Source organism: Pseudorca crassidens, chromosome 7 (genome assembly GCF_039906515.1).
Source record: "Pseudorca crassidens isolate mPseCra1 chromosome 7, mPseCra1.hap1, whole genome shotgun sequence".
Lineage (NCBI taxonomy): Eukaryota > Metazoa > Chordata > Mammalia > Artiodactyla > Delphinidae > Pseudorca > Pseudorca crassidens.
In genome coordinates, this window is record NC_090302.1 from 49519902 (window position 1) to 49547422 (window position 27521).

At 38.3% G+C, this 27521-nt stretch overlaps 1 protein-coding gene across 14 annotated transcripts in view; it reads right to left on the reverse strand.

Annotated features, from left to right (window-relative positions):
- Positions 1-27521, reverse strand: part of CFAP95 (cilia and flagella associated protein 95) — a 192658-nt gene that overhangs the window by 129265 nt on the left and 35872 nt on the right. For all 14 annotated transcript variants that reach the window (XR_010945003.1, XR_010945002.1, XR_010945001.1 and 11 more), the window contains one exon: positions 3129-3237. Coding sequence is in view for 8 of the 14 variants with exons in the window: in XM_067744200.1 (XP_067600301.1) it covers positions 3129-3237 (109 nt within the window). In the remaining 6 variants the exon portion in view is untranslated. The remainder of the gene's footprint in view (positions 1-3128; positions 3238-27521) is intronic.

Genomic DNA, 27521 nt, shown 5'->3' on the forward strand with positions numbered 1-27521 from the left:
TGCACACTGCCACTGTGGTTGTAGGTACCCATTAACCACATAAGCCTGTGAATTCCTGATGTACAGCGACCTTGCTTTGAATTATGTTTCTTACCCCAGCACTCAGCATGGTAACTTGGCATACATTTCTTATCCCAGCACTTAACAAAATAACAGGACCTCAATACATGTTTGTTAAATACAGTCTTCTTTCCCTTCTTCCTTCCACAAATATTTATTGAGCACCAACTATGTGTCAGACACCATTCTGGGAACGGGAGATACAGCAGAGAACAAAACAGACCAAAGTCCCTTCTCTCATGAAGCTTGTATTCTAGTAGGGGGAGAAAGACAATTAACAACTAAAAAGTCTTAAGTATGTCCAGTCATTGAAGTATTATGAAGGAAACTAAAGTAAAGGAAAGGGGATAGAGAGATGTGAACAGACTTCTATTTTACACACAAATGGGCAACTGGCTCATTGAACAAGTGGGACTTGTAAGTAGGTACAATTAGAAAACAAATTTATTCTTCTTCCATCGCTGCCCATTCATAGTTACTTGGAGGGACTTATTCTTTTCTATGCTCTTTGATGAAATATAGGACAGGCTCCAGGACTTTTCTGGTCACTCTCAGATAATATATTGATAAAAACCTTCTTGCTACTTCTGTCTCAAGAAGAGCCTTTTTGAGGTAAGTAAAATACCCAGTCCCATGTACTAGCCAAAACTTCATTTAAAATGAAAGATTCTCATTCCTCCACCTTGGACATGTTTTAGTCTGGTCTGCTTCAGTTGGCTTCTTCTCAATTGTCCCCCTTGGACTTCTTCCTTATACACCAACTCATTCTGGCTCCTTGAGCGTTTAAGATGAGGGTGAGGGGACATGAGGAAGGACAGAAGCAAATGCAGGAAAAGTGGACATGTAATCTTGTTTTGGTTTCCTCTGGACGAGTCTGTGTCTGACCCTGTCTGGCACTGAAGGACGTTCAAAGCTGACTTTCTTAGGGTGTTCTAATAGAAGCTGAGAGCCTTTCTGGGAACATTCAATGGTATGTTCTGTGATGCAGGATGCCAATTTCTGCACTTAAATGTCCTGTCTTAGCCCATAGGAATACAGTCGATCCCTCTTCCATCCCTACATGAGGTGCTCTTGGGCAGGCTCTAAAATGGCTCCCTGTCATCCTTCTCTTTTACATGGCCCATATCTGATCCCCCAAAGCCACATCTGGGCCTGAATACTCACTTATCCTTGCCCCACCACTCATGTATATGTAGCTAGTTCCTCTCTTTCTGCTCTGCTGCTTCAGACAGATCACCAGAGCCTCTTATCTATAACTTCACGAGGAACCCAAGGGGGTTTGCAGATGAGACTTACAGCACACCTTTTTCAAAATCCTGTCTCTATTTTCAAACTGAATTTTGGCTTTGCTGAATGTTGGGAAGCAGACCCAAGTTTGGTTCAGTAACATTCCTATCTAATACACACTGTAAACCTGGTAGAGGAACGACAAGGTTTCAATGACTATGAACGAAAGTCATAAAGAAGGTGAATATTATTTGTACATCCTCTATTAAACTAAGGCTTAACTGCTACAATGCATGGAATATAAGGAATGAATATTTGAGGTTCCTACACCTCATATTTCACTTCATCTCACTTCCTCCCACAATCCAGAGACCAAGAAGATTTTCACTTATCAAAAATAAATGTTTTTAAGAGTCAAAGATGCTAAGTGCATGCCAGGCAATGCCTGCCTTGCCCAACTTGTTCTTGTCCTCACCATGCTCAAGAAAGCAAGGGTAAGCTGGGTTTGGGAGAGCAGGGCAGAGTGGTTATTTTCTGAGTTGGGCATTGGCCTCTAGAGCTCCATCAATGTGCTGGCTAATGACCAATTAGGCAGCCTGGTGCAAAGGCAACAGGGCAGGGTTGAAACTGAGGAAACCATCAGAATGCCCCTGAGATTTAAGCTGTGGGACAAGAGGAGAACAGAGCAGAGAGAAACAGAGACGCCAAGAGAGACTGTGTGTGTGTCAGATAGAGAGAAGAGAGAGAGACAGAGAGAATGCCTTGCTTTAGAGCCATCTTGGTTCCTGTAAGTGTCCTCGTTCCACATCCAGGCAGCCGTATTTTTATAATATATTCCCATTTTTCAGGCTATCCTTATTGTTCTCTGTCTATGGTAAACTATAACAGGAAGGGAGGAAACAGCATGGGCTCTGCTAAGCTAATTCATTCCCATCACCCTGGAGAACACAGAATTTTCTAGAACTATTCCCAAAGTAGAATTATGGATCTTCCTAGGCTTACCCTTTTTCAAAGTAGCCCAGCCTTTTGGGGCAGAATATGATATACAAACACAGTCTTCTCAACACATTCACATCCATCTTTGTCAAATTATCAGCTCTTCAGGCCCCCAGGCCATCCTATAAGGTTGAATTGAATCTTCAACTAGTCCCAAAACTCTTGACATTGTAGGACACAATTTGAGACTCTTTAGGGAGTTGAGTTCCTGCACACTGATTGAGCAGACACCTAAATAGCCAAGGAGTAACCCACAGCAATTCAAATAGGAAGTATCTATGCAATGGATACTCCTTTTGTAACTTAGCTGTACAAATGTTATGAGAATAATAACAGCATGTTTAAATTACTCACAATTCCATCCCCTTAAGACAAGTACAAAAGACCTGAAACCCAAAGAGATGGGTTCAGATTCTCACTCTTCCACTCCCTGGCTGGGTGACTTTGAGTAAATCACTTAACCTCTAGGAGATTCTCCCCAGTTGTAAAATAGAGATAATAATACCTACTTCACAGGGTGATGGTGAAGGTTAGAGGAGACATCTAGCAAGATGTTGCAGCTGCAGCAACAGCATCATAGCAATAATAATAATTTCTTGAGTACTTTCTATGTGCCAGGCATTGAGTTAAGCACTTTTTTGCTTTATTTTACTTAATTTTCCAATAACCTTATGAAGTGCACCCATTTTACAGGTAAGGTCACTGAAGCACACAGTGGCTAGGTCACCTGCCTAAGTTACTAACACAGCTATGAGGAGCACTGACAAAGTGCTCCTCCCTCTACTTTTTCATGTTTTACTAGGAGGAATATTCCGGACTTAAAGAAATTAGTAGCTACTACTTACTGGGGGTACGTTGGTTCCAAGTCGCCAATATGTTGAATTACACAGTTTTTTCACTTCTTCAGGACCCTCTATATCATAATCTTTGGGATAAGTTTCTCTGTCACAGTGCCTTAAGAAAAAAATGAGAATCTGTTAAGGGATAAAGCTTATTTATCAGGTATTGCATTTGAACATTGTAAAAATTATGCAATGAAAATTTACTATATTTGTGACCTTGTTCTAATAATAAATTTACTGGATTTGGGACATGTATTTCCCATCTCTTTTCAAGTAATGCTGAGGCTACTTCCTAAAAACAATTTAGCACATGTGATAAAACTAATAGTATCACGAAAACAATACTTATCCAACACAGTAATTATTCAGTGACTTCAATGAAGTGAATCTTATTTAATAATGTAGATTAGTTACTGAAATAAATTCTAAAATAAGACATGTAGTATATTAGAAAGGCAACTTACCACTTTAGAAATTTTTCTACCATGAATTTTAATTACAGTTTTTTTTCAAAACGAGAGCAAAATATTTACTCATATGGATTTATAACAGTGCTTCCTGCTCCGAAAGAGGGTCTAAAGGAAAAACAGTTCTTAAAACATGTAGAAGAAAGAGTAAAAAAATATTCTGAACGTCTTGACTGAAAGGGTGGTTGGATAATAATAAAGGAGGGATTTGGGGATAGGAAAGGAAAAAGGAGATGAAGTGGCCCACAACCGAAGTAGCTATTTTCGGAATAAATTCTAAAATAAGACATGTCTAAAATAAGACATATGTGTAATATTATTGTGTCTATCTAAAATATGCTTTGTTGGGTATTCTTAAATACCAGACAAATCCACATGCTCTCAACTTCTCTGGCCTCCTCCATCTTCAGTCCATGAACTCTTCATCTACTGTGGGAGAGGGCAGCCCAGCTCTTCATCTGTTCTTCCAAATCTATGGTGTAATCCTAAAACCTAAGCTTTTGAACTCCAAAGCCAAGAATTTGGCTCTTTTGCTGCCTGCTGGGTCATTCTTCCCTGAGGTAATAAAACCAGAACACCTCCCTAGGAGCATAGGAATGAAGGGGCAAAGCACCAGTTAACATTTCAATGTATTATTTCCAGGGCCCACCTCTTTTTTTTTTTTTTTTAAACATCTTTATTGGAGTATAATTGCTTTACAGTGGTGTGTTAGTTTCTGCTGTATAACAAAGTGAATCAGCTGTACATATACATATATCTCCATATCTCCTCTCTCTTGAGTCTCCCTCCCACCCTCCCTATCCCACCCCTCTAGGTGGTCACAAAGCACCAAGCTGATCTCCCTGTGCTATGCGGCTGCTTCCCACTAGCTATCTATTTTACATTTGGTAGTGTATATATGTCCATGCTACTCCCCCACCTCTTTTTTAGGCACTGTAGGCACAGTGCCCAGGGCTTGTGATACTTTTAGGGGCCCAGGAGAGTGTTTTAATCATTTTTAAATCAGAAAAAAAGAATATAATCCAGTTTGAATTATATCCATCTTTATACCAAAGCAGTCATAAACTATCATTTTAAACTTTTTTTTATTGGAGGAATTGGAGGCAAAGATAATTAGTGTCCATGAAAGTCAGAATGCAGCCTGATTATACCATCATGTATTTTAAGTTGTATTATAACTAGATTATTACAAAAAATTCAGTTATGTTCCTTTTCTCACCGCAATCTCAGATAACAGCCAAAAGCCCAGCATTAAAACATGAATCTATAATGAAACTTTGGAGGACTGAGCTAATGCAGTTGGCATTCCCTAATGCCTGCTAGCTGCCCACAAATGATGTGCCCACAGCCTGCAGGCTCTGAGAGATACACAGCTGAAGACCTGTCCCTACTTCACAGAGGCTGCCAGCCTAGCAAAAATAAACATACATGTTTAAAAAATTATAAAATATATAAAAAATGTTAAAATATATATTTACTATATCCTAAATATGTATTTGCTACATATAATAACAGTAAAAATGATTCGCATATTATAAAGGAAACGGGAGGCCTAATTATTCCCTGACTTTATTATGTCAGTTGAACATTGGCTTGTGCCTCAGTTTCCCCGAGATGAACTGAGAATCATACACTGAGGACAAATCAATTGATTGAGAGTCTCAAGTGAAAAGTGACATAAAAATGCAAATATTATTATATGTAATAATATTGTGTCTATCTAAAATATGCTTTGTTGGGTATTCTTAAATACTTTGTCAATACCAATTAAGTTTTATAGCATCTTTGTAAGACAAATATATATATATATATATATATACACACAAAAATAAAAATAATCTAGGTGTTATTTATATATATATATATATATATATATATATATATACACATACATACACTTTATATAGCCTTGTTTGCCTTGCTACCTGCATTTATTTATGGTTGCCATGACTTCTCATTTACTGCAATAAAAATTCTTTACGGGAAAATAATGAATATAATGATATAAAATTTACAATGTCTCTAGAACAGTAACTTTCAAACTTATTGATAACAGACCCCACCTATATACCATTACAATCCACCCTGAGAGTTTGCCAGTGTCTGGAGACATTTTTAGTTGTTGCATCTGGGTGGGGTGGGTTGTTGCTGGCATCTAGTGGGTGGAGGCCAGCAATGCTGCTGAACATCCTACAGTGCACAGGACAGCCCACCACAACAAAGAAATATCTGATGCAAAATGTCAAAAGTACCAAGGTTGAGAAAGCTCTAGAGAATGACTGTGTACCAGATTCTTAGATCAGTGGTCCCCAAACCTTAGCATTTCATGGAGTAGCAAAACTTTACACTGAAATTTGTAAAACCAACCTAAAATTGCCAACATTTTGTCTTGACAGGAACATTAAAAATAAAATAACCATCTATCACCTTTAATAAGGAGACTTTTAACACCAAAGATAAGTAAAAACAATCTTAGAGTCTTTTAAGCTGAATAAATTTAGCTATATGAAAACCTTGCTACATTGCTACGCTGTCTTTACAGTTTGTACATCACTTTGGATTAGTAAAAAAGGTCATTATTGACCAGCACTGGTCTAGTCTACAGACTGGATCTGCAGATATTAATTTTCCCCAGATATGAATTTGACAGCAGCAGTCAGTTCAAGGCTAAAGCAGCTTGAATATAGGTATTCTGTGCTACTAACTGAAGGGAGAGCTGTGTTTTTGATGTCAGGTGTGCAGACACAGGCTGACATTCTTGCTGGGAGGAGAGCCTCCAGGGCCTCCTACCAGCAGGGCCAGAATCTTCCTTGACAATCAGCCTTGCTTCTGCTGAGGACTTTGCTCTATCAAGCCCAAAGCTAAATGCTGTGGCTATTTCTTTATACGAGAAATCTTTACGTAAGACATCCTTAATTACAAGAAAGGAAATTTGCTTTCTCTACTCTACTGTGGGAGAAATAGTATGAATATGAATAGAATTACAAATGGGGCAAAGGCTGACAGGACAGGATCAGACCTGTCAATTGTATAAAAAGGAGCTTGGAACCAGGACCCTGCTGTCAAAAATGCCACTTGGACTGATTCAGAGAGGATTAAGGTCAATAGAATCTAGTAGGGCAAAGATAGCATGGGCAGGTCCCATTCTAGACAACTCCCCACCACCCATCCTACAATCACCTGAACACTCTAGATCCTGAATTTCCTGTCTCCTCCAGCCTAACATAGTCCCACGTAAAGCCTTGTGAAAAGCACTTTCTGGATCTGTATCTGGGGTCCTTTGGGAGCTTGAGTTTCCTACCATAAGAGTTGGATGATTTCACATCAAATCAAATCTGTAAGTTCCCCTTGACTGAACACATATAAATCCTTAAGTGAGTTGGAGGACTAAACAAACAACTCCAGAGCATACTCAGATAGGGATCTGCAGCTCCCCTCAGGCTGCCCCAAGCCATCGTGGTCCAGTTCCCAGAGGAGGACAGGTGCGGTTAGACGACAGGGTTATCCTTGCAGAAGAGGAGACCAAGCTACTCTCTACAGTTTCTGTGGTCCCAAGACTAAGTGGGGGAAGCAAAGTGGGGATTTGCAAAGAAACCATTATCTTTATCACTTCTCCACCTTTCACATTTTAAAATAATTGTCCATTAATGAATCTTCCTTTTCATTAGACTAAGAATGTTTAGACACAGGGATCACTTTTTACTCATCTTTGTGATCTCAGTGCCTAACAAAGACTAACACGTTGTAAATGCTCATTAAATCTTAAATGATTGATTGATTGAATTTCTTACGTTTTGTTACTGTCACCTTAATATAAATGCTGAAAGCAATGGCTTTCAAATGTGTCCATAAAAATAAAGAGCATCCCAGCGTACTCTACAAAAGCACACATGAAAAAGGAGTGATTATGCATATAGAGATGCTAGTTCTTTGCAACAAAAACTTGTCTCTAGAGGAATTATAAATCTGCTTGCTGAATGGGAAAACTCTCAGCATACATATGCATGACACTGATTGCAAAGGGGGTGTGGATCCAAGCAATATCTGATATGTGAACAATGAAAATCGAGCTGAATTCTGGTTTCTGGTTACTTGACAAGAGACACATTTTCTTTGTGAATTTCAAAGATGTTAAAATTATGTTTAGTTGGGCTTCCCTGGTGGCGCAGCGGTTGAGAGTCTGCCTGCTGATGCAGGGGACACGGGTTTGTGTCCCGGTCTGGGAAGATCCCACATGCCGCGGAGCGGCTGGGCCCGTGAGCCATGGTGGCTGAGCCTGTGCGTCCGGAGCCTGTGCTCCGCAACAGGAGAGGCCACAACAGTCAGAAGCACGCGTACCGCAAAAAAAAAAAAAAAAAATTATGTTTAGTTAAGACTCCAGATGACAGAATATATTAAATTTTAGAATTATTAATGTAGTTCAAAACTACTGTGTCAGCTATTGTTATTTTCTGATGTAAATCTAAGCCAAATGAGAAGAGAAAGATACCTTTTCCATTAGGTTTTATAATCGTCTGCTATCTAGGACTTTAAGAGAAAATTACCCCAGAGAGTCAGCTATATTTCCTGACACATTAGAAGCATTAAAACCAATAGAATCAAAGACTACAAAGAAATATTTGACAATCCTCTTTAAAAATTTCACAGGCAAATGATTTATATGCCAAGATAGTGCTATTTGGCGGCACATTTATCAAACTGACAAATGAAGACTTTCGGGTGTATTTGCAAGAGTCATAAAGAAAATCTTACGTCTTTGGGAGAAATGGTGACATTTCAGACTTATGAAGAGGGACACTGTTTTTCAATGTGTTTCATGCTGTATGCAATCTGTGCATCTACAACTATGAAACCACACAATTTGAAACCTAAACTGCACTCAAAAGAAAAATATTCGACCGAAACAGGTAAGTGAAGTTATTTTCTTCACTCAACATATATTGAACGGCATGTAAATAAGACCCATCATTATTATGAATTTTTTTTCATAAGAAACTCTTCAAAAACAGGAAGCCCTATGGAGAATATTGGGAGTAAACAAGAGGAATACAGCATAGGAGCCTGTCTATCTTAACAGTTGAAACGTTAAATAAATGTTGTCAGTATGATTAACTGCCAAACACATGACTTTGAAAACAGCTGGAGGAACATGTATTAAATGGGGTGACACTATAATTGATTATCCCACCTGGGACACTGTGAGAGGGGAATTAGGTACTAGGTACACTGGGAGTGGTGAAACCAGGATTGTCCTGGTCAAATCAGGATTGGGACATTCTGTTACCCTATGTTTTGATTACTGGATCTCAATTATCTTAAGATCCTAGGAAACTTCTTATGGTTCCTTTGATCTCCGCTCCAGAAACAGCTTACATTGGCTGGGCATAGACACTCTGGGTGGTGGAACAGTAGGACTAAAAAGAGACCGAGTTTTTAAAGTGTATTATATAACAGTAATTACTGTTATCCAAAGAACACCTTGACAGTATATTGGCATGAATGGCATGGAGACCAATTTGGCCCCTGCAAAACAAGAAACAAATGCCTGATTACCTGCATAAACGCCTATCCCTATAGTCTTAATATTACCAGCTTAGATAATTTGAATTAATTACTCTAGAATAACATCAAATGATTATATTATGTGAGCTTAAGGACATTTTAATGCACATTTCCATGAATCCATGGGCAATGCATACTGAGTAGATAATACAAGGTTCTGTAGTTTCAAAGCAATTCATTTCATTCACACTAGAAACAAATGAAAAAGCCTTTCTTCATAAATAGTATCTATGGTTAAAACAGTCTTCCATTATGAACATAGCTACACAAATGAGCACTTTTTCCATTTCTTCCTAGAAATCATTCAAAAGCAGCAAAGGAAATGGAAAAATTAAAAGAAAACTAATTTTTAGCGAAGTTATTGTATAATCCCTAGATTACATCATGTGCAAGTGTTACTTTAAGCAGCCAAAATCCAGCTGAAGACAAGTGGAAGAAGCAGAGACAAGAAAGAGGATATAGGAAGAAATCTCAGTAGTGAGATTGCCCAGAAGCAGGAGCTCTCAGAGCACCAGCCAAACTACATTCCCACAGTTATGCAGATAAACTCTTTCACTGAAAACAATGGAAAATGCTAGAATATATATATATTTACATTTTGACACATTATAAGTATTTAAGAGCTGAAAATCCAGTGGGGAATTTCCAGGCCAATTTTTGGATGAAAGCCTGTAACCAAAGGGGTAAATAGAACTTTAAAACACCAACTCTGCTGATGCCCTTGGGATATTTGCTAATGTTGCACAGGAGCAATGGCTTCAGGGGCTAGAGGGACTGAAGTCTAGCCCTGGAGCTAACCTAGGAGGGGAGTTTTACAAGGAAGTCTTCCATATGTGATAGATATTATGCTTGCCAATACAATTTCTCCTTTTTACTGGGAATATAAGAGGTTAAATTCCCAGCTCCCTTGCATTTAGTGAAGCCATGTGACTAGCTCTGGCCAATAAAATAAAAATGAGCAGAAATGATATATGTCATTTCTGGGCTAAGACAGTGAAAGCTCTCATGTAATTCTCAACTCTTTTTTTCCCCTGCCAGAGCAATTGATGACTTTCTAGATGGTGGAGCCTCAGTCAACCTGAGTCCCAGAGTATCTATGTGGAGGAGTGCCTACCCTCCACCAAAAACCTAAAGCAGACTCTGTGTGAGCAGGAAGCAAATCTTTATGTGTTAGGCCACTGAGATTTTTGGAGCTGTTTGTTAACACAGATTAAGCCTAGCCTATTCTAACACAAAAATAAGTACCAGAAGTGGGGTAGGTGTTATTATAGCAAAAATCTAAAATACATGGCACTGGCTAAAGACCAGGCAAAGACAATAGGAAGGTGGTATCAGAGGCTGGAGAGGTCAAACATTTGATAGCCTCAGTAGGTTAAGAGTCAAACCAGGTATCTAGTGAGATTGGGAAAAGACTGGAAGACAGTTGTTAGTTCTACATGCAAATAGCTACTGATAATTGGTTTTGCCAAAGTATTCTAAAAAGAGAGAGAGATAAATTCAGGAAATTGTCTAGTTTACAAGAAGATAGAAGGAAATGAGAGATTCCAGAAATTTTGAGCCTTGAAATGTTAAAAGGGCCAACAACTTTTAGATCTCAAACAGAGAGATCTCAAAAAGAGAGAAAACTGAAAAAGACTTTTTCAAGACAAAATTCCATTAAAGCTTTGCCTGGCAGCAAAGTTCATCCTATTGTTAGACCCTCCCAGTGAGTTAAGTTGCATTGGAGCAAGCATATGCTTAAGGAGAGAGTCAAAAAAAAATTCCCAGGGTCTCTGATTTCTGTAACTACAATAGTATCAAAGTGACAGTCAAGGTATTACAAGGATAAAAAGTAAAGAAATATAGCAAGTCTGAGCACTTTGTCTAGAAAGAATTGAGAATGAGGTTACCAGCAGCTGGAACTAACTGGATTCAAACATGTAAGAAACTTCCTAAGCTTTAAAGAATTGTACTTCCAAGTAAGCCAGGGGTGTGCATTTAAAAATCCTTTAACTGTTCAATACTTAAAATAATTTTTGGCCCCCAAACTTCTGGGAACAAAAGGTGAACTGAAAAAGCAAAACAACCCATAGAAGGGCATATTCTACAACATTCATTGCAGGTGTGGTCAAAGAGAATATTGGAAAAGAAAAGATGATACACAGGGCAGAGCCAAGGGCCATAAAGAACAATGGGAAAAGTATGCTGCCAGAAAACAGAATCAGGGTCTAAGCAAAGAACATTTCTGACACCAATGTAGGACTCCCTAACAATGTCTGCCTGACAGGATTTAAGGACCATAGACAAATGACTGCCCTTTCCATCCTTCCTCTTTCTGAATCGGAGTGCTTATTACAGTTACCTTGTCTCTGTCCCGCCACTTTATATTGGTTATATGGAGACCAAGCAGAAAAATTTCCTGCTTTATAGATTTTTGAACCAAGTAGAGCCACACTAGACTTGGTAGAAAAACAATAGCATAACATATGGAGATCTTGGACTTCTGACCTATGACTAGATAGAATTTGGGTCATTTTCCTTGGGTAAATGGGTAAACATAATTGGTCTGCATGTGGAAAGAGTAAAACCAATATTTGGTGACCTGCCTAAAGAACACAACTTCAAGTGCACGTGGAACTTTCATAAAAATTAAGAAAAAATATTTCAATATGTTTGAAAGATATAAATGGTAATACAATAAAACTAGAAATTCATAACACATTTAAAAAGAGATCCTTCTTCAATCTGGAAATATGTAAGCATTTTATCAAACAACTCTTTAATCAAAGATCAATACAAATTGTTGAATTTCTCAAAAATACCAATAAATAGAAATACCACTTATAAGAATCCATAGGATATAGCTAAAGTAGAACCCAGAGAAAAATTCAAGTTTTAAGTACTTATATCAATAGAACAGAAACAATGAAAATAAATAAGTGAAATATCTAATTCAAAAATATTAAAAAGCACAAGTAAGCCAAAAGAAATCAGAATGATAGAATAATTCAAAATAAAAGCAAAATTAAATAAGTTAGAAAACAGAATAAACGAATAAGTAAGCAAAATAGACAAACTCCTATCTAAAAAAATCAAGGAAAAGGGCAGGGGGAGATACAAACAGAATAATATTCCATACATAGGAACATATATTATATGACTCCATTCACATGAAATGTCCAGAATAGGCCAATCTGTAGAGACAGGAAGTAGATTAGTGGTTGTCTAGGGCTCGAGGGCAAAGGGAGGAGGATTTCTTTTAAGGTTAATAAAACTGTTCTAAAATCAATTGTGTTGATGGATGTACAACTCCATGAATATGCTAAAAGCCTTTGAATTATACACTTTAAAAGGGTGATAGTATAGAATGTAAACTATATCTTAATAAAAATAGGATATAACCATCAAAAGAAGAAAACATTTTAAATCATTAAAGACTACTTTCCATAACTCGATGTAAATATATTTGGAAAACTAGACAGCACACACAACTTTCTAAAAAAAACAATTTACAATTGTTCTCAGTAGAGACAAAAAGTCTAAACACACAATTTCCAAAGAAGAAATAGAGAAGCTGTCAAAGGAAAAAAGAGCTACCACCTGAAACAGTACTAGGTCCAGATGGTTTTACTGTGGGAGGAAATTTCTTATCTGTGCCTGAATGTCTAGCAGGACATTTGAACTGCCTTGAGCTGCTCACTTGTCAGAGGTACACAGGCATTGGTGGTGTCAATAACACCTATAATAAATCACATTACATTCACTATACTCACTTTGACATAAGTGTAAACCAAGCTGAAGGGGTCTTTCCCAACTATTTATATTTATTACAGGATTGTTTTAAAATACCAAAAAATTCCCGTAAGTAAAATGTAATTTATCTAGATGAAATTCTTCTAATTCATACAACACACATACTTATTATTTTAAGGTCTAGGTAGAAGCCCACAATATCTTAACCTCTAGATTGCCTGCAATGAAAATTTGGTTGCTTTGTTGGCATGCACCCCTACAAAGAGAGCAGGTGCCAATGAGCTCTGAAAGCTCAGGATTCTTATACGAGTAGGGAATTCCTTTTCTGTGAAGATCTTTCAGAGACTTTGCTGATCACACCCTTGCTCTGAATGGCCATATGCAAACTAGCTAACGTATATCTGTTGTCCCTACCCATATGACTGTAGGTTTATGGATATGTAACTTGGGCATCATATAGATAGATGGATAAATGCTATTAAGATGCTGTGGCCACCCCAGGAATAGGAGTCACAATTCTTGCAATCACACACTTGACATCACTAGTTATCAGTCATTGTGCAATCAAAAATGCACACATATTTTCAAACACTCTGGGGGAAGGAACAGTAATGCCCTCAGTTGAAAACTAACTAATGTGCCATCTTTAGTTCTTCATGTGAATCGTAGGAGCTAGGACAACCTCCTCTAGAAAACTTTTCCTGGTCTAATAGTCTGTGTGCTCCTCTTGGATGTCCCCAGAGAGCTCTGCTTACCCCAATCCTAGCACGTATCACAGTGCATAGTAATTGCCCAGCAAGTCTCCTCAACTCCCGTCTCCTCAACTCCGTATTTTAAACTTTTGCTATAAAATTGGGTATTTGGAAATTGGAATTCATTCTACACTGTAGTAGCTCTTTATAGGATATAGCAGATATCTATAGGATAGGATGGGATATAGTAGATGTCTATAGGATTATCAGCCTAGCTCTCCTTCTTTCTCCTGGATATGTCCATTTTGCCCCATGGCTATTGGAAAGCTGTCATTTTCCACCAAACCTTGCCCAGTCAGATGACCCCAAACAAATACTTGGCCCAGAAATGGACATCTGACCTGGAATTTTTAAATTCAGAACTGAAAATACCTTAAAAACAACATTTTTGGTGGATGAAGATGTAAGTTATAAATTCCTGAACCACAGCAGCCATGTTTCCTATAGTCTTCAATGATAAGATGAGGCAAACACAATGAGGAAGAGAGAGAAGAAATGAAGCAAGACCCAGATGCACTAGCATCCCTTATGCCTGTTGTTCCTGAGGTCAAGCTGCACCTGTGCCCTCCTTCTTATCTAGTGATCAACCATTCCATGAATATCATGAACTAATTCATTTTCTTGCTTCCTTAGGCTAGTGCAAGCCGAGTATCTGTCAACTGCAATCAAAAGAAGCCTGATCAGTACACACAGAAAATAGTACCGATGGGGTGGCTTCCAAGGCCAACTAAGAGAAGTTTATCTGACAGTGCTAATTCTAGTGCTATTGAAAACCTTGAGCCCTGAGCCTGGGTATCCTGTGTCCATAGACTGAAACTCTCCTTATCAAAATGTCACCAAGCCCCACATTCTTCTTACCTCCTCCTTCACTCCTTACATCCTTACCTAGAAAAGGATCATCAGTAAGAGAAAGAAAGCTGATGAAAAAGCACTTGTGACTATCTGTGAGGAAGACTACAGTAGCATTATGACAAGCCTCTGGTGACTCCTGTTGCCCAGGAGAGAGATGGTCTCAAGGACACATAGGGAGTTGGCTCAGGCAGAGGTACTTGTATACAGCAATGATCTTTCCTAACCCAAGTGCACCCACATGAGGAAATGCCTGTCCTACAATACTCTGCCTTGCAGAGCAAGGGTTATCTTGCAAGTAAAGCTGTTTTATTTTGGCCACCAGTTAAATTGAGCAAAACCTCACGAAAAGGTCAAGGCACAATTTTATAACCACTGGTTTTCAGAAAATGAATTTGGTTGGGATTTCATTAAAGAGAATAGCATTGAAAGAAAAACACAGTCATGACAAAAGGATGTAGAATGTCCTGCATCATCCTGAAAAATAGAAAATAAGGTGCTCCCCCCCGCAAAACTACTACATTCAAAAGCATTTGTGGATATGTGTGTATGTTGAGGAATAAGAATGTAGCACTAGATTAAAAATAACCATGGCATAGGATCTACCATTATAGAACATAGACAAGAATGAAAGCGTGGTTAAACCAAATGAATGTGAATAGCATCATCCTTTTTACCCAACATAAACTAGCAATTAAAAAGATATTTAAAAAAGACTCATAATAAACCATGAAGAATGACTCAGACTCTGAAAGAGATGAAGTATTCTGTTTAAATCCTGATCATTTAGAGAATGTTTGCTTCAGGGGAAGAGCTGTAGAAAGTGATATCAAAGTTTTCAAGTAATTTTACTTGAAATAATACACATTCATTATGGAAAATGTAAAAGTGGCAAAGAGGAAAAAAGAAAATGACAAATAGTCCATAAATCCACCATCCAGTAATAAATATTTTGTGTTACATGGTAAATATCCTTTCAGTCTCTTTTCAATACATACAGACATATATTTTTATCAAAAGAATTCATAACATGCTGTTCCTTTTTTTACTTACTTAAAGTGAGATTATATTTTCAAATATTAATCTTTGCACTTTTCTTTGCTTAACTCTTTAAAATAACCTTTGTTCTAATAAATCAGAGGCATCTACATTTGCCTTGGGAAGATATAGGACTGTTTTGCCAGGAATATGAAGAAAAATAAAGTGCTGGTGATTAACTTCTGACTAACAATAAAATTTTTTAGTCCTGAGTGATGTTTTTCTTGAAAGTCAGGACCTGCTAAGAAGTAAAATGTCTAAATTTCTCAAACTTCTATTAACAACCAGATCCAGAAGCTCCCAAACACGGCATAAGTAGGGTGACCCTATCATTTATTTTGTAAAGAAGATCACTTTAAAAAATGAGAGAAGGGCTTTTAATAAATCTCAGGCCAATGGGAGTAAACTCCACTGGGCAAACCACAGCATACGCACACCCTCTCTGCGGGGCATTTGATGAAAGCTGAATTGAGTGTCAGTGGGCCAGCCACGGGGCCACCATGTTCAGGGATGAGGTGCCCCTACCACAGTGGCTACCACCAGCCTAAGTCAGGGGCCAGGAGAGGATGAGCATGACTTAAGGATCTACAGTCCTAAGGAGAGCCAAAATGGAAATGAGTCTGAAAGCAGGACCTCAGGTCTTTAACAAACCAAGTGGATTAGTCAAAAGTTCACCAGCAGCAGGCACAGAAGTTGGATAAAGGATAAGGTGAACAAGAATAAGGACCCACATGCAGATCTGGGAGCCTCACTCCCCCATCCCCCAAATGTCATATAACTTCAGTCCCTTATGCACACACACACCACTAGGAAAAGGAGAGGGTGGATGAGGTAGGATTCAGAAGAGTGGGCACTGTTCTGAAAGAGACTATTTTAACCCAAAACAAACTGTTTAAACTCAAAGAGACAGAGAAACCCTTCAATTGGCATGTTTGAACTTTTCTCTGGTAATTAACAGTTGAAAAACCATGAGGATCAGTTTTAGAAAACAAATTTTATATATGCATCTGACTTGAATGCAAATTTCTAATTCTGCTACTGACCAGATAGTAAATATATTTCCATGTCTTTGGTCTACTATCACATCATCTTAAATGGTCACACAGTATTATAATTTACAATGTTTTTTAAAGTATGAGTTAAGAAATTAAGATGTCTCTTTAAAGTGTGAATACCATTTGTCCCTATTTAACTCAAAATTTCCTAAGTACCCGTCAGTCTCTAGTAAGTCATGTACCGCATCTAGGAAGAACATGAGCTTAGCTCCCATTTTTAAATTCTTTACCATTCTAATCGGAAGCCTAATGATTTATACCCCTCTAAATTCACCTATACAGAGGTGACCAAACATGCTTCAATGTCATCCTGTTGTATCAGGATCAGGGCTGTGTATTTGCAGAAACATGGATGGACCTAGAGATTATCATACCAAGCCAAGTAAGTCAGAAAAAGAAAGACAAATACCATATGATATCTCTTATACATGGACTCTAAAATATGACGCAAATGAACATATCTACGAAACAGAAACGGACTCACAGACAGAGTACAGACTTGTGGTTGCCAAGGGAGAGGACACTGGGAGAAGGAAGGATTGGGAGTTTGGGATTAGCAGATGCAAACTAATATATATAGGATGGATAAACAACAAGGTCCTACTGTGTAGCACAGGGAACTATATTCAATATCCTGTAATAAATTATAATGGAAAAGAATTTGAAAAAGAATATATATATGTATAACCGAGTCATTTTGCTGTACAGCAGAAATTAACACAACATTGTAAATCAACTATACTTCAATAAAATTTTTTTAAAAAAGGATCAGGGCTGTGAAAATCAGCTCTGGCTTTATTACAGATTTGCATTATCCTGTAGTCCTTACCTCAAGGTCTTCTTAAAGCATGAAAAAAGAGGCACCCAGCCTGCAGTGCCTTTTGTGTTTGTGTGTGTGTCCTTTCTCTCCATTCATTTGTTAATTTCTTTGATAAACATTATTTGAGCACCCACGGTGTTCTTATCCCTTGCCCCAAGGCTTGCTCTTCTCACTTCTCATTACTAACCAAAAAAGCTTCTTTAAAGTCTCTTCTCTCTCCTTTCCACATAACCAAATATTTAAAATGCACAAAATAAGAGTTAAAAGCTTTCGATTGAGGGCTTAAGTTGTTAAAATAGAAGGATGGAGGCTTGCTGGAAGGGGAAGCATGTATGGATTTCAACAGAGGCAGGCTGCAACATGCGGTTACTAAAGGGCTTTCTTATTTTCTTTGCCTTTTTATCCTGATTGTGCGTTGGAGATGTGAGAAGATGGGATTGCTGGCTAGAGAAGATCTATGTAACTGTAGCTTGGTCCTTAGTGGTGTGAAGGACTCTAAATACTTCCAGGTTAGTCCCTGAGAAAACTGCTGTATTTACAGGACGAACATACAGCAAATCAGAAAATTCATCTCTGTTTTCTAATAAGTATACTAATGATAGCCTAGTGCCTTGAAACTGGATTCTCCTCTGAATGTGGAGTACCTTGAATACATATGAACTCCCTGTTCAAAGAGCACAATAGGGTATAAGTCTGAAGAGCATCATAGAAAGCTCTTTAATTTCTTTCTCCAGCCCAAATGATTTTCTGTAAAAATCTTTAAAACTATCAAGTTCCCTACCCCACAATTATCACCGGATTTTAATTTTACTTCCTTTTTCCCCTTTCTCTTTCTGTTTTCTTCCTATAATGCAGACAGCGTTGGGGGAGGACAGTAAAATGCCCAGGCTCTTTAACTTTGGGCTTAGGTAGGAGAGAGAAGTAATTGAAATTACAAATATATAAAATTAAGCTAAGTCCTTAAAACTCTTAAGTGTCACCATGGAGACCAGAGCGTGAACTGTTTCATGGAAACTCGAACGAATTTTCTGGCTCATCAGTTATTAACAGATGTCAATTTGGCCAAGGTAGAAGAGATGAGAATAAATAAATAAATAAATAAATAAGAACTAGCCTTACACCAGAGAATTTATTAAGGGCAAATGTAGTTGTTCTGGTTCTTAGTATTCCATTATTCCAGTGAGTGGGAAAATATCCTAAGAGAAAATTTCCCCTTGACTCATAATTCCCGATGGAAACATCTGATGATATAGCTCCATAAATGCTGTAGGAATGAATAGAGAAAGATAATTTCTAGAAAAGGTCTTTCTCACTCAGAAGCATCAAGGTGTGATGCAGGTAATATGGCTCTCTATCCACCACTCCAGCTACAAGGAAGACATGGTTCCTAGGCAACCTCTTATCCAATAATGGACCAGAAATATCTCTAACAACCATTCTGGGTATTTCACTTTATCATGTCTATTATACACAACTGTTTTTAATATGTATAGTGAAGTCAAACAGACTTCAATGTGGTATTACATTCCACATAAAGAGTAACACAGGAATTATCCAAATGTTTACTGTATAAGCAGAGGTACCTCAGAATTTCTCCCAGTTAAATTCTATTTTGCAAACCTATAGGCACAGTCCCTTAGCTGATCAAATACTCAGTTGGGAGGCCACCCAAATGGTGTATTTTAGATAGTAGGCATTCATTGATTAAATAACCACTAATAAAAGGTTAAAATTCAATAAATTTTTAATATATAATAAAATAACTCAATAGAAAGCAAAAAATTATGACCAGAATGCATAAAAACAAAATGGTCAATGACATTTATTCATTTGGAAGTTTACACAATTTGAACTTTACGCAGTTTTCTAGGACAGACCTTGGTGACTGGTTGAATACAGAAGGAAAACAAGGATGCCAGTAGCACAGCCAGCTCAGAGAAATGCAAGTGCTTCTCAAATCTTACAACTGATTCTCATTATTCAAGGTTGTTATGTTCTATAAAGTCACAAACAATTAGCAAATACTGAATCATTGCTCCTAGGGGAAATACAAGATTAGGTTCCTGTGAGCCTCTGGTCACACTTTCAACAACCAATTAATACATGACCCGGTTTTATGTGCGCTTTTGTTTAAAGACATCTTGTTTAATATATCTTGTTGACTCACTAACACTGAATTCACAGCCAACAGCACTGTAACTCATGTCTGAATGAAAATTATGTAATGCACATATTTTCTCCATAAGGCACATCACAGCCTTCTTGCACTTAGGAACACTAGACAGCACTTCAGCACTATGTTTGGGGGCCATCTGAACAATGATATCACCAACAAAAAGTAAAAAAATGCAAAAAACATGGCACTAAATAGACCATGAAAAGAATACTTGTTTACAGTAAGAGGAGCTGAAACAAGAAGGCAGAGTGTCTGACATCAACTGAGAATATGTGTGTGGGATGATTCAAATTTTTTGCCTCTCTGCACATGTCCATAAATGACTATGAAAGTGCTGCAAATATTGATGTAGGGTTCCATATAAATTTTTGCAAGTAGATGAATTTGCAAATACAGAATTTACAGATAATGAGATCAAGTGTATTTACCAACTATAAAGAACTCTTTCTATTTCCCTATGATGCTGCTTCTTACTATTACATTGTACTTGCCTGTTCTCTTTTGTATACCTATGGAACTCCTATTCTTCCTTCTAAACCTTGCTCAGAAAACCATATACACACTAACCTCCCCCTCCTGTTACTTTTGCCTCTTATACTCATCTCTATTTTGCACAAATCAGATTATACTGAATTTACTGACGTTTTTCTTTACTGGCCTATGAAATTAGTTGAGGTCAGTGACCATGTCCTAGTACATGTATATAACCTTTACTGTGCTTACTATGTGCCAGGCTATATGTCAGAAGATACTTCACATACAATACCTTGTTTAGTCTTACAAGAATCCTATCACCCCCATTTTACAGTTGCAGAAACAGAGGCCTAGAACAGTCATGTCACTTGTTATATCAAAAGCTGCAGAGTTGGTATTCAAACCTAAAGCTCAAGCTTTTAACCATTATGTTATCCTAAATAAATATTAGTTACCATATATTATTGACTGCTTACTATGTGCAAGGCATGGTATTAAATGCTTTATACAAATTATCTCACTGAATCCACTTTATCCATCTCTGTGTCTCCAACACACGGCACAGTGCATGACACAAAAATGTTTGTTGGGTTAAATTTATTTCTTACTGCCCCCAAACCTTTCTAAAACCAACAGCATGAGAACTCTCTACATTTCCAGAATGACTTTGTGTTACACCACCCTTCTCTCCTACCAAGTTCCTCATCTCCTTCTCATCTATATTCTTCTGTGGTTTTGCTATTGATGTCTATGATGTCCACAAGGCAACTTTTCAAAGCAAAGGTAGTATAGAAGGGAGCAGAAGCACTGTCCACTTGAAAAAGGTCTTTCTCTTTAACAGTAATTTCTGGCAGTGATTTATATTATGACCTAAATCCTTATGGAGTAACAAAATCATGAAAGAGCTAAGTGTTTTGCTTGAGGGCTGTGAGGTAAGCCCTGTATGAGGTTAAAGGAGGATTTTCTGCTTCCCAATGTAGATTTTTATTCTAAATTAATATAGCCTCTCACAGTGAGCTCAATATAGGCAGAGAGTTGGTTTTAGGGATGAGAAGTAAAAGGGAGAGAGTTCATGGGAAAGTGAGTAGGCTGTAGCAAGTTTGCAAGACAGAAACAACGGGATTCACATATTATACATTACATGAATGAATGGGATCAAGAGGACTTAGCCTTAGGGCTAGAGTCAAAATCATCTTCTTTCAAAGGTGAAAGTATAAAGAAGACAAGATTTGAGATTTCATTTCAAATCTTCCTCTTTCCCAGAATATTCCAAATAGTCCAAAAACAATTACTGTCAATAGTACAGCCAGGAAAATTGACCCAAAGGATAGAATTCTAAATACCCTAAAAGGCCCCACTGTTCTGCCAATTAAATGTCATGGTTTCACTATCAGTCACTGTAATATTTAATAAACAGGAGAATCTCTAAGTGAATTCCAAACCCAAAGCCTAATGCAGAGGAAGTAAATGTTTCCTGAAGCCAGGAAAGAACCTGAAATTACCACAGAAAGAAGGAGTAGACTCATCTTAAGGAGTAGCCAGTGTTCAGCTCCAGTACATTCATAGTTGGCAGAAAGAATAAAATCCTCTGTTGCCAAGCCTTTCAGATTTTCAAGAGAAGACACAATCCTAGATTTCCACGTGAAATCTCCTGGTTTTAAATGTGGGCAATTAATTTAAAAGAAAAATGTAAACACAGTGCATGTCAAATAAACTATGTCTGTTGGTTTACCCAGTGAGGGATGCCGGTCTGCAGTCTCTGGCCAGAATAGTCCTAGTAGCCTAGGGAATATTTTAACGACCTCTTTCAAATCATTCATTGTGCCTCACTGCCCCCAAGAAACGGCAGTTCTGGAGGCCATCCTCTGAACAGACATCTCCTCCTCCTGTGCCCTCGGTCTCCTAACAGACCCTGCCTTTTGTAAGTAAGCACTTGTCTCAGAACATGATTTCCAGGCCTCTGCAGACACCCTCCGCCTACACTGTGTGGGTGATCTATGACCTCTGGTAGACAGGGTCTGGCTGCAGCAGGTCTCCGTGTGTGCTAGGGACCTGCTCTTGGAGGGCTTTCCTATCTCATCCTCCCTGCCCCTACTCTCACTCTGACCCTCGCCATCTCTCCTTTGAAGATGTTTCCCTTTCCTTTCTCTTTCTTCTCTCCCAGTTCTCTCTCTTGTATGATCTTTTTCTTTCTTTCTCTGCTTTTCTTTTCCTCTTTTCTCATTCTTCTCTGTTTATTTTATCCTCTCCACCCTTGTCCTCTCTCTCTTACTCTCCTTTCCTCTCCTCCCCCATCCCTTCCCTTCTTCTCCCTCTCCCAGCACCTAGAAACTGCAAGAGAGCTCGCTCACCAGGAATACACCAGCACTGGCTTCGAGTATTTCTTGTGATGGGAGCGGAGGGTTAGGGAGCCCTTGCGCTCCATCAAGTCCGTGGGTCCAAGTTCAAACCAGTGTTGACTACCGCTACACCAACCCTGGCAGGAGCTGTCACAGCTCCCCATGGCTGCCCTCCTGTTACAGATCTCAGAGGATTTCTCTCTGCACCTATCCTGTTGCCTGTGCCGACACAGCCCAAGATTCGGCTTCTCTCATCTCCTAAGCAACCTGGGGCGGGGTCAATGTAAAGGGCGGGGCCAGTAGAAAGACGTATCTCTCAAGCCTAAAAGCCCTGGTTTCCTAGACAGTGAACGCAGATACTGCTTAGAAACTACACTTCCCAGAATGCAATGAGGGGAGCGAGCGGGCTATATAGAGGTTGAGAGGGACACCTGCATCCTGGGATCTGTAGTTTCGCTCTCCTAACAGTCTACTCCTCAGAGTGGGCGGAGTTAAGGGGGAGCGCTGGGTCACTTAAGGAGGACTAAGTGGACCTGAGCCCGGAGCTGGTCTATTGGGGCTGTCCTTGCGGAAGTTTCTTTTTACCATTCATCATCTGTTGCCACCACACCTTCTGCTTACAAGTTATGTAAATTTAACTAAAAGGGAGCAAGAGAACACCCCTCAAATCATAAAATATGTCTTTTCTATATAGCTTTTCTAAATAAGAAAGAGGAGCAGAATTGTTTAGCAAATCAGCTAAAAAGTTTGAGGATGAAAAAGGCTTGGCTGGTCCCAGTTTCAGCTGTTCTCTCAACCTTTCTGAGCACGAATTTCTTCCTCTGAAAAACGAGGGAGGGAATGGGATCGTGGAGGGGGCTGAGAAGGACACAAGAATCAGAGGTCCCTTCAGGCTGTAATGGCTGAAAGACTCAATCTCTAGGTACAGTTTAGGGCTCTAGGGCATTCAGCTCCCCAAGATTTGCCAAATTCTTCTCGCCTTAACATTTAACAGTTAATATGTGGTGACAATACAAACTCATCACATTATTGTTTTGTAAGTTATATGCAAGAAGGAGATTTTAAAAAGATTATCTACAGCATTGCCGTCAGGAAATCTTGTGCTTATTCCACTTTTGAGTTTCCAAGAAAAGAGTATTTAGCACATCAGAATTCTCCTCCCCAACCTCAGCTGAGCACCTTAAGGGCATTAATGAACTTAATCATGGCCATCCCTCGGACCTGGCATAGCGCTTAATATATACATACCATATATACATACCATCAGTGAACTAATGAAGGAATATTATGTTTGATTACCTTAGATTTATCCGGGCTTCCATAAATTACAGAAGTTTCTTACTTTAAGAAGGCCACATTACACAAAAAATTCAAATGTAAAAACACAAATTAAGAGATATTTTACATTACAAATAGATTTTATAGTTCACAGAAGATTTATTATGGCACTCCTATAGATAGCGAAGTGCTCTTCTGGATCAGATTTCACAAATTTGATTACACACAACTACTAAGTGCTTTTTTGTGGCCTGTGGTACTCAGTGTGGGCACCTGTGGTACCCAGTGTGGGCACCTGTGGTATGCTTAGGCCCCTATTTTACTGACAGCTACAGTTAAGCCATGTTTTTTAGAACCAAATAAATAGTCCACTGTCACCAGCTTAGTGCTAGTAGAGCGCTGACAGCTATTTTTGCCCTTTTCTTCTTGAAAGAATGAAAAGAAAAATAGAAATTAAAACGGTAAACAAGATCCAAGTTAAGCTCAATTCTGTCCAAAGCATAGCACATTGCTGTCACTCCAAAATTATTACCATCATACTATCTTTCAGTTTATTTTATTTTATTTAAGCTTAAAGTGTATTTATTTTACTTATGCTTTAAGTGATAGCAACATAATATATGTGCAACCAAGATGTCAGGTCTCTGTAGCCAATCTGACTCAGAGCCAAGCCCTTTCTCTGGTGCTGCTGAGATTTAAAAGCTCTTTAGCACATCAAGTAGCAATATAGTATGAAAACAAACAAAACAAACATAATTTGTTATTTTAGAGTTCCTTAAGCCAAGGTGACAGCCTTTTGAAGTCTAAGAAAATGCTTTTTCCCTCTTTATATCAGCTCTTTCCTCTTTCCTCTTTATATCAGCTTTATAAACTTTACTGTCTTCTGTGTCTACTAAATACTTTTCAACATCCTCGAGCTGAGATGTAGGAAATTAACTCTCTGATACCCTCAAGTTCAGACGTATTCTATTCTCTTTGTATACATCAGTACATTCTGTGGAATTTTTCGTTCCTGATTCCGTCCTTACCAGTAATAGAACAGTATTTATTGCAGAGGGGTTTTGTGAGAATTACATAAGATGATAAATATATTGAAAGCAGAAGGAACAGTTCCTAATACATGCTCAGCCCTCAATTAAATTTCAATTACTAATGCTATTACTACATCCCAACTTTGTCCTTATCATTTTGGAAAAGTATTCTAAAATGTGCTTGTTGTTTGTGTAGAGTTTCCTAACTATACTTCACTGTTCTTCAAGCTTTGTCTGTCTACAAGGTCTATTTAATGAATATCTTTTAATCATATTTTAATATGAAATTTAATAGTCTGAATCAGAAAAATGTTGGCAAGATATTTTGATGTTATCAGTGATAACAATGGTTTCGTATTCATATGGAATCTTTTCAAGACCATTATTAATAAGCTTTATTCTTTATAAAATCACTGATCCTCAACATACTTGAGTTATTCCTATTTTCCTCAAGCTTCATCAAACCAATGTAGTGTAGGGCTTAATGCAATGCCTTCTATTATATTAATCTCTTTTCACCGTAACATCCTTGGGGTTAGAAAATCACAGCTCAGGTGGCTGAAACAGGACTTCTCTGTAAGATAATTGCAGGCAGACCAACTCGGGAAGTGGGAATCCCTTCATCTGAGCCTACTCTAGTATATTTCTTTATTAGCTTTATCAGATCCTTAAAGAGGTTGCCAAGAAGACCTGACAAGAACAGCAAACCTAAAACAGATGTAACCCAGCCAGATGTAAATGCCTACAGAGGTTAACCTCTTTACCATCTCCTTTCCTTCCTGTCTTAATAGTCTGCTCAGTTCTTGGAAAAGCCCCTGCTCAGGACCTTCCAAAGTCACCATCATTGTATCCTCTCCCAGCATTAAAATTCTTCTACCAAATGTCATGCAATTACCTGAGAGAAAAATTTTAATTATGTAAGAAAATTAATTTGTACCATCTCCATGTTGAATCTAGTTTAAGTCTATTGAAAACTTGTATTTAAATTGTATAAAACTTAGAAGCTTAAAACTGAGTATTTATGTCCTAATCAAGGGTTGCATAGTAATTTTTTAGTTCCCCAGAAATAAGGACCTCCATATATACATCTAGGGGCCCACTTTCAAATATTTTGTATAAAAAAGTTAGAGTTCACCAGTTTGTCAAAATGAATGAGAGGTGTCTGGTCCTCCCCGCTCCCTCTGTCCCCCCTATCTCCTGACCTCTCTCCCACCTCTCCCTTCTTCTTTTCCTTTTCCCCACTTTTCCTCCACTTATCCCTTCCTCTTCCATCTCTACTCATCTTCTTGCCTTCTTTCCTCTCCTCTCTTCTGCCTTCCCTCTCCCTGCTTCCTGTTCCTCTTCTTCCTTCTGTGAGAAGCGGTATGGATATTAGAACCAGAATCTACTGCTGAGCACCCAAGACAATCTGGTACAATTCAGTTACATGAAAAATATGAAAGAAAAATAGTAAAACCTAGAAATCAGGACTAAAGTTTATATGAATAAGCTCATGTTTAACGACCCAGGAACTCTCAAAGGAATCAACACCAATGAAAGCTTCAATCTTCTTTCCTTTCCTTTAACTATTCATAACTACCAACAGTCTTTTCCAGAAGAATTTAACCTTGAGTATGATTCCTCTGTGCTTCTAATTTGTATTGCAAACATATTAGGCATTGATCTGCCCTCAAACCATTATTAACTAGTACTGATTAAGTACTGTCATGCAAGAGGCATTACTTCTGGAACTGCAACTCTCAGCATGGGGATTAATTTATTAAATATTCAATTCAGCATTTCCCTTATTTTTTAATGTCTTTATTGAAGTATAATTGCTTTACAATGTTGTGTTAGTTTCTGCTGTATAACAAAGTGAATCAGCTATATGTACACATATATCCCCATATCCCCTCCCTCTTGCGTCTCCCTCCCACCCTCCCTATCCCAACCCTCTAGGTGGTCACAAAGCACTGAGCTGATGACCCTGTGCTATGCAACTGCTTCCCACTAGCTATCTATTTTACGTTTGGTAGTGTCTATATGTCAATGCTACTCTCTCACTTCGTCCCAGCTTCCGCTTCCCTCTCCCCGTGTCCTCAAGTCCATTCTCTACGTCTGCGTCTTTATTCCTGTCCTGCTCCTAGGTTCATTGGAACCATTTTTTTTTTTTTTTTTTAGATTCCATATATAGGTGTTAGCATACAGTATTTGTTTTTTTCCTTCTGACTTACTTCACTCTGTATGACAGACTCTAGGTCCATCTACCTCCCTACAAATAACTCAATTTCGTTTCTTTTTATGGCTGACTAATATTCCATTGTATATATGTGCCACATTTCTTTATCCATTCATCTGTCAATGGACACTTAGTTTTCTTCCATGTCTTGGCTACTGTAAATAGTGCCGCAGTGAACATTGTGGTACATGTCTCTTTTTGAATTATGCTTTTCTCAGGGTATATGCCCAGTAGTGGGATTGCTGGCCATATGTTAGTTCGTTCTATTGTTAGTTTTCTAAGGAACCTCCATACTGTTCTCCATAGTGACTGTATCAATTTACATTCCCACCAACAGTGCAAGAGCGTTCCCTTTTCTCCACACCCTCTCCATCATCTATTCTTTGGGGATTTTTTGATGATGACCATTCTGACTGGTGTGAGGTGATACCTCACTGTAGTTTTGATTTGCATTTTTCTAATGATCAGTGATGTTGAACATCCTTTCATGTGTTTGTTGACCATCTGTATATATTCTTTGGAGAAATGTCTATTTAGGCTTTCTGTCCATTTTTGGATTGGGTTGTTTGTTTTTTTGATATTGAGCTGCATGAGCTGCTTGTATA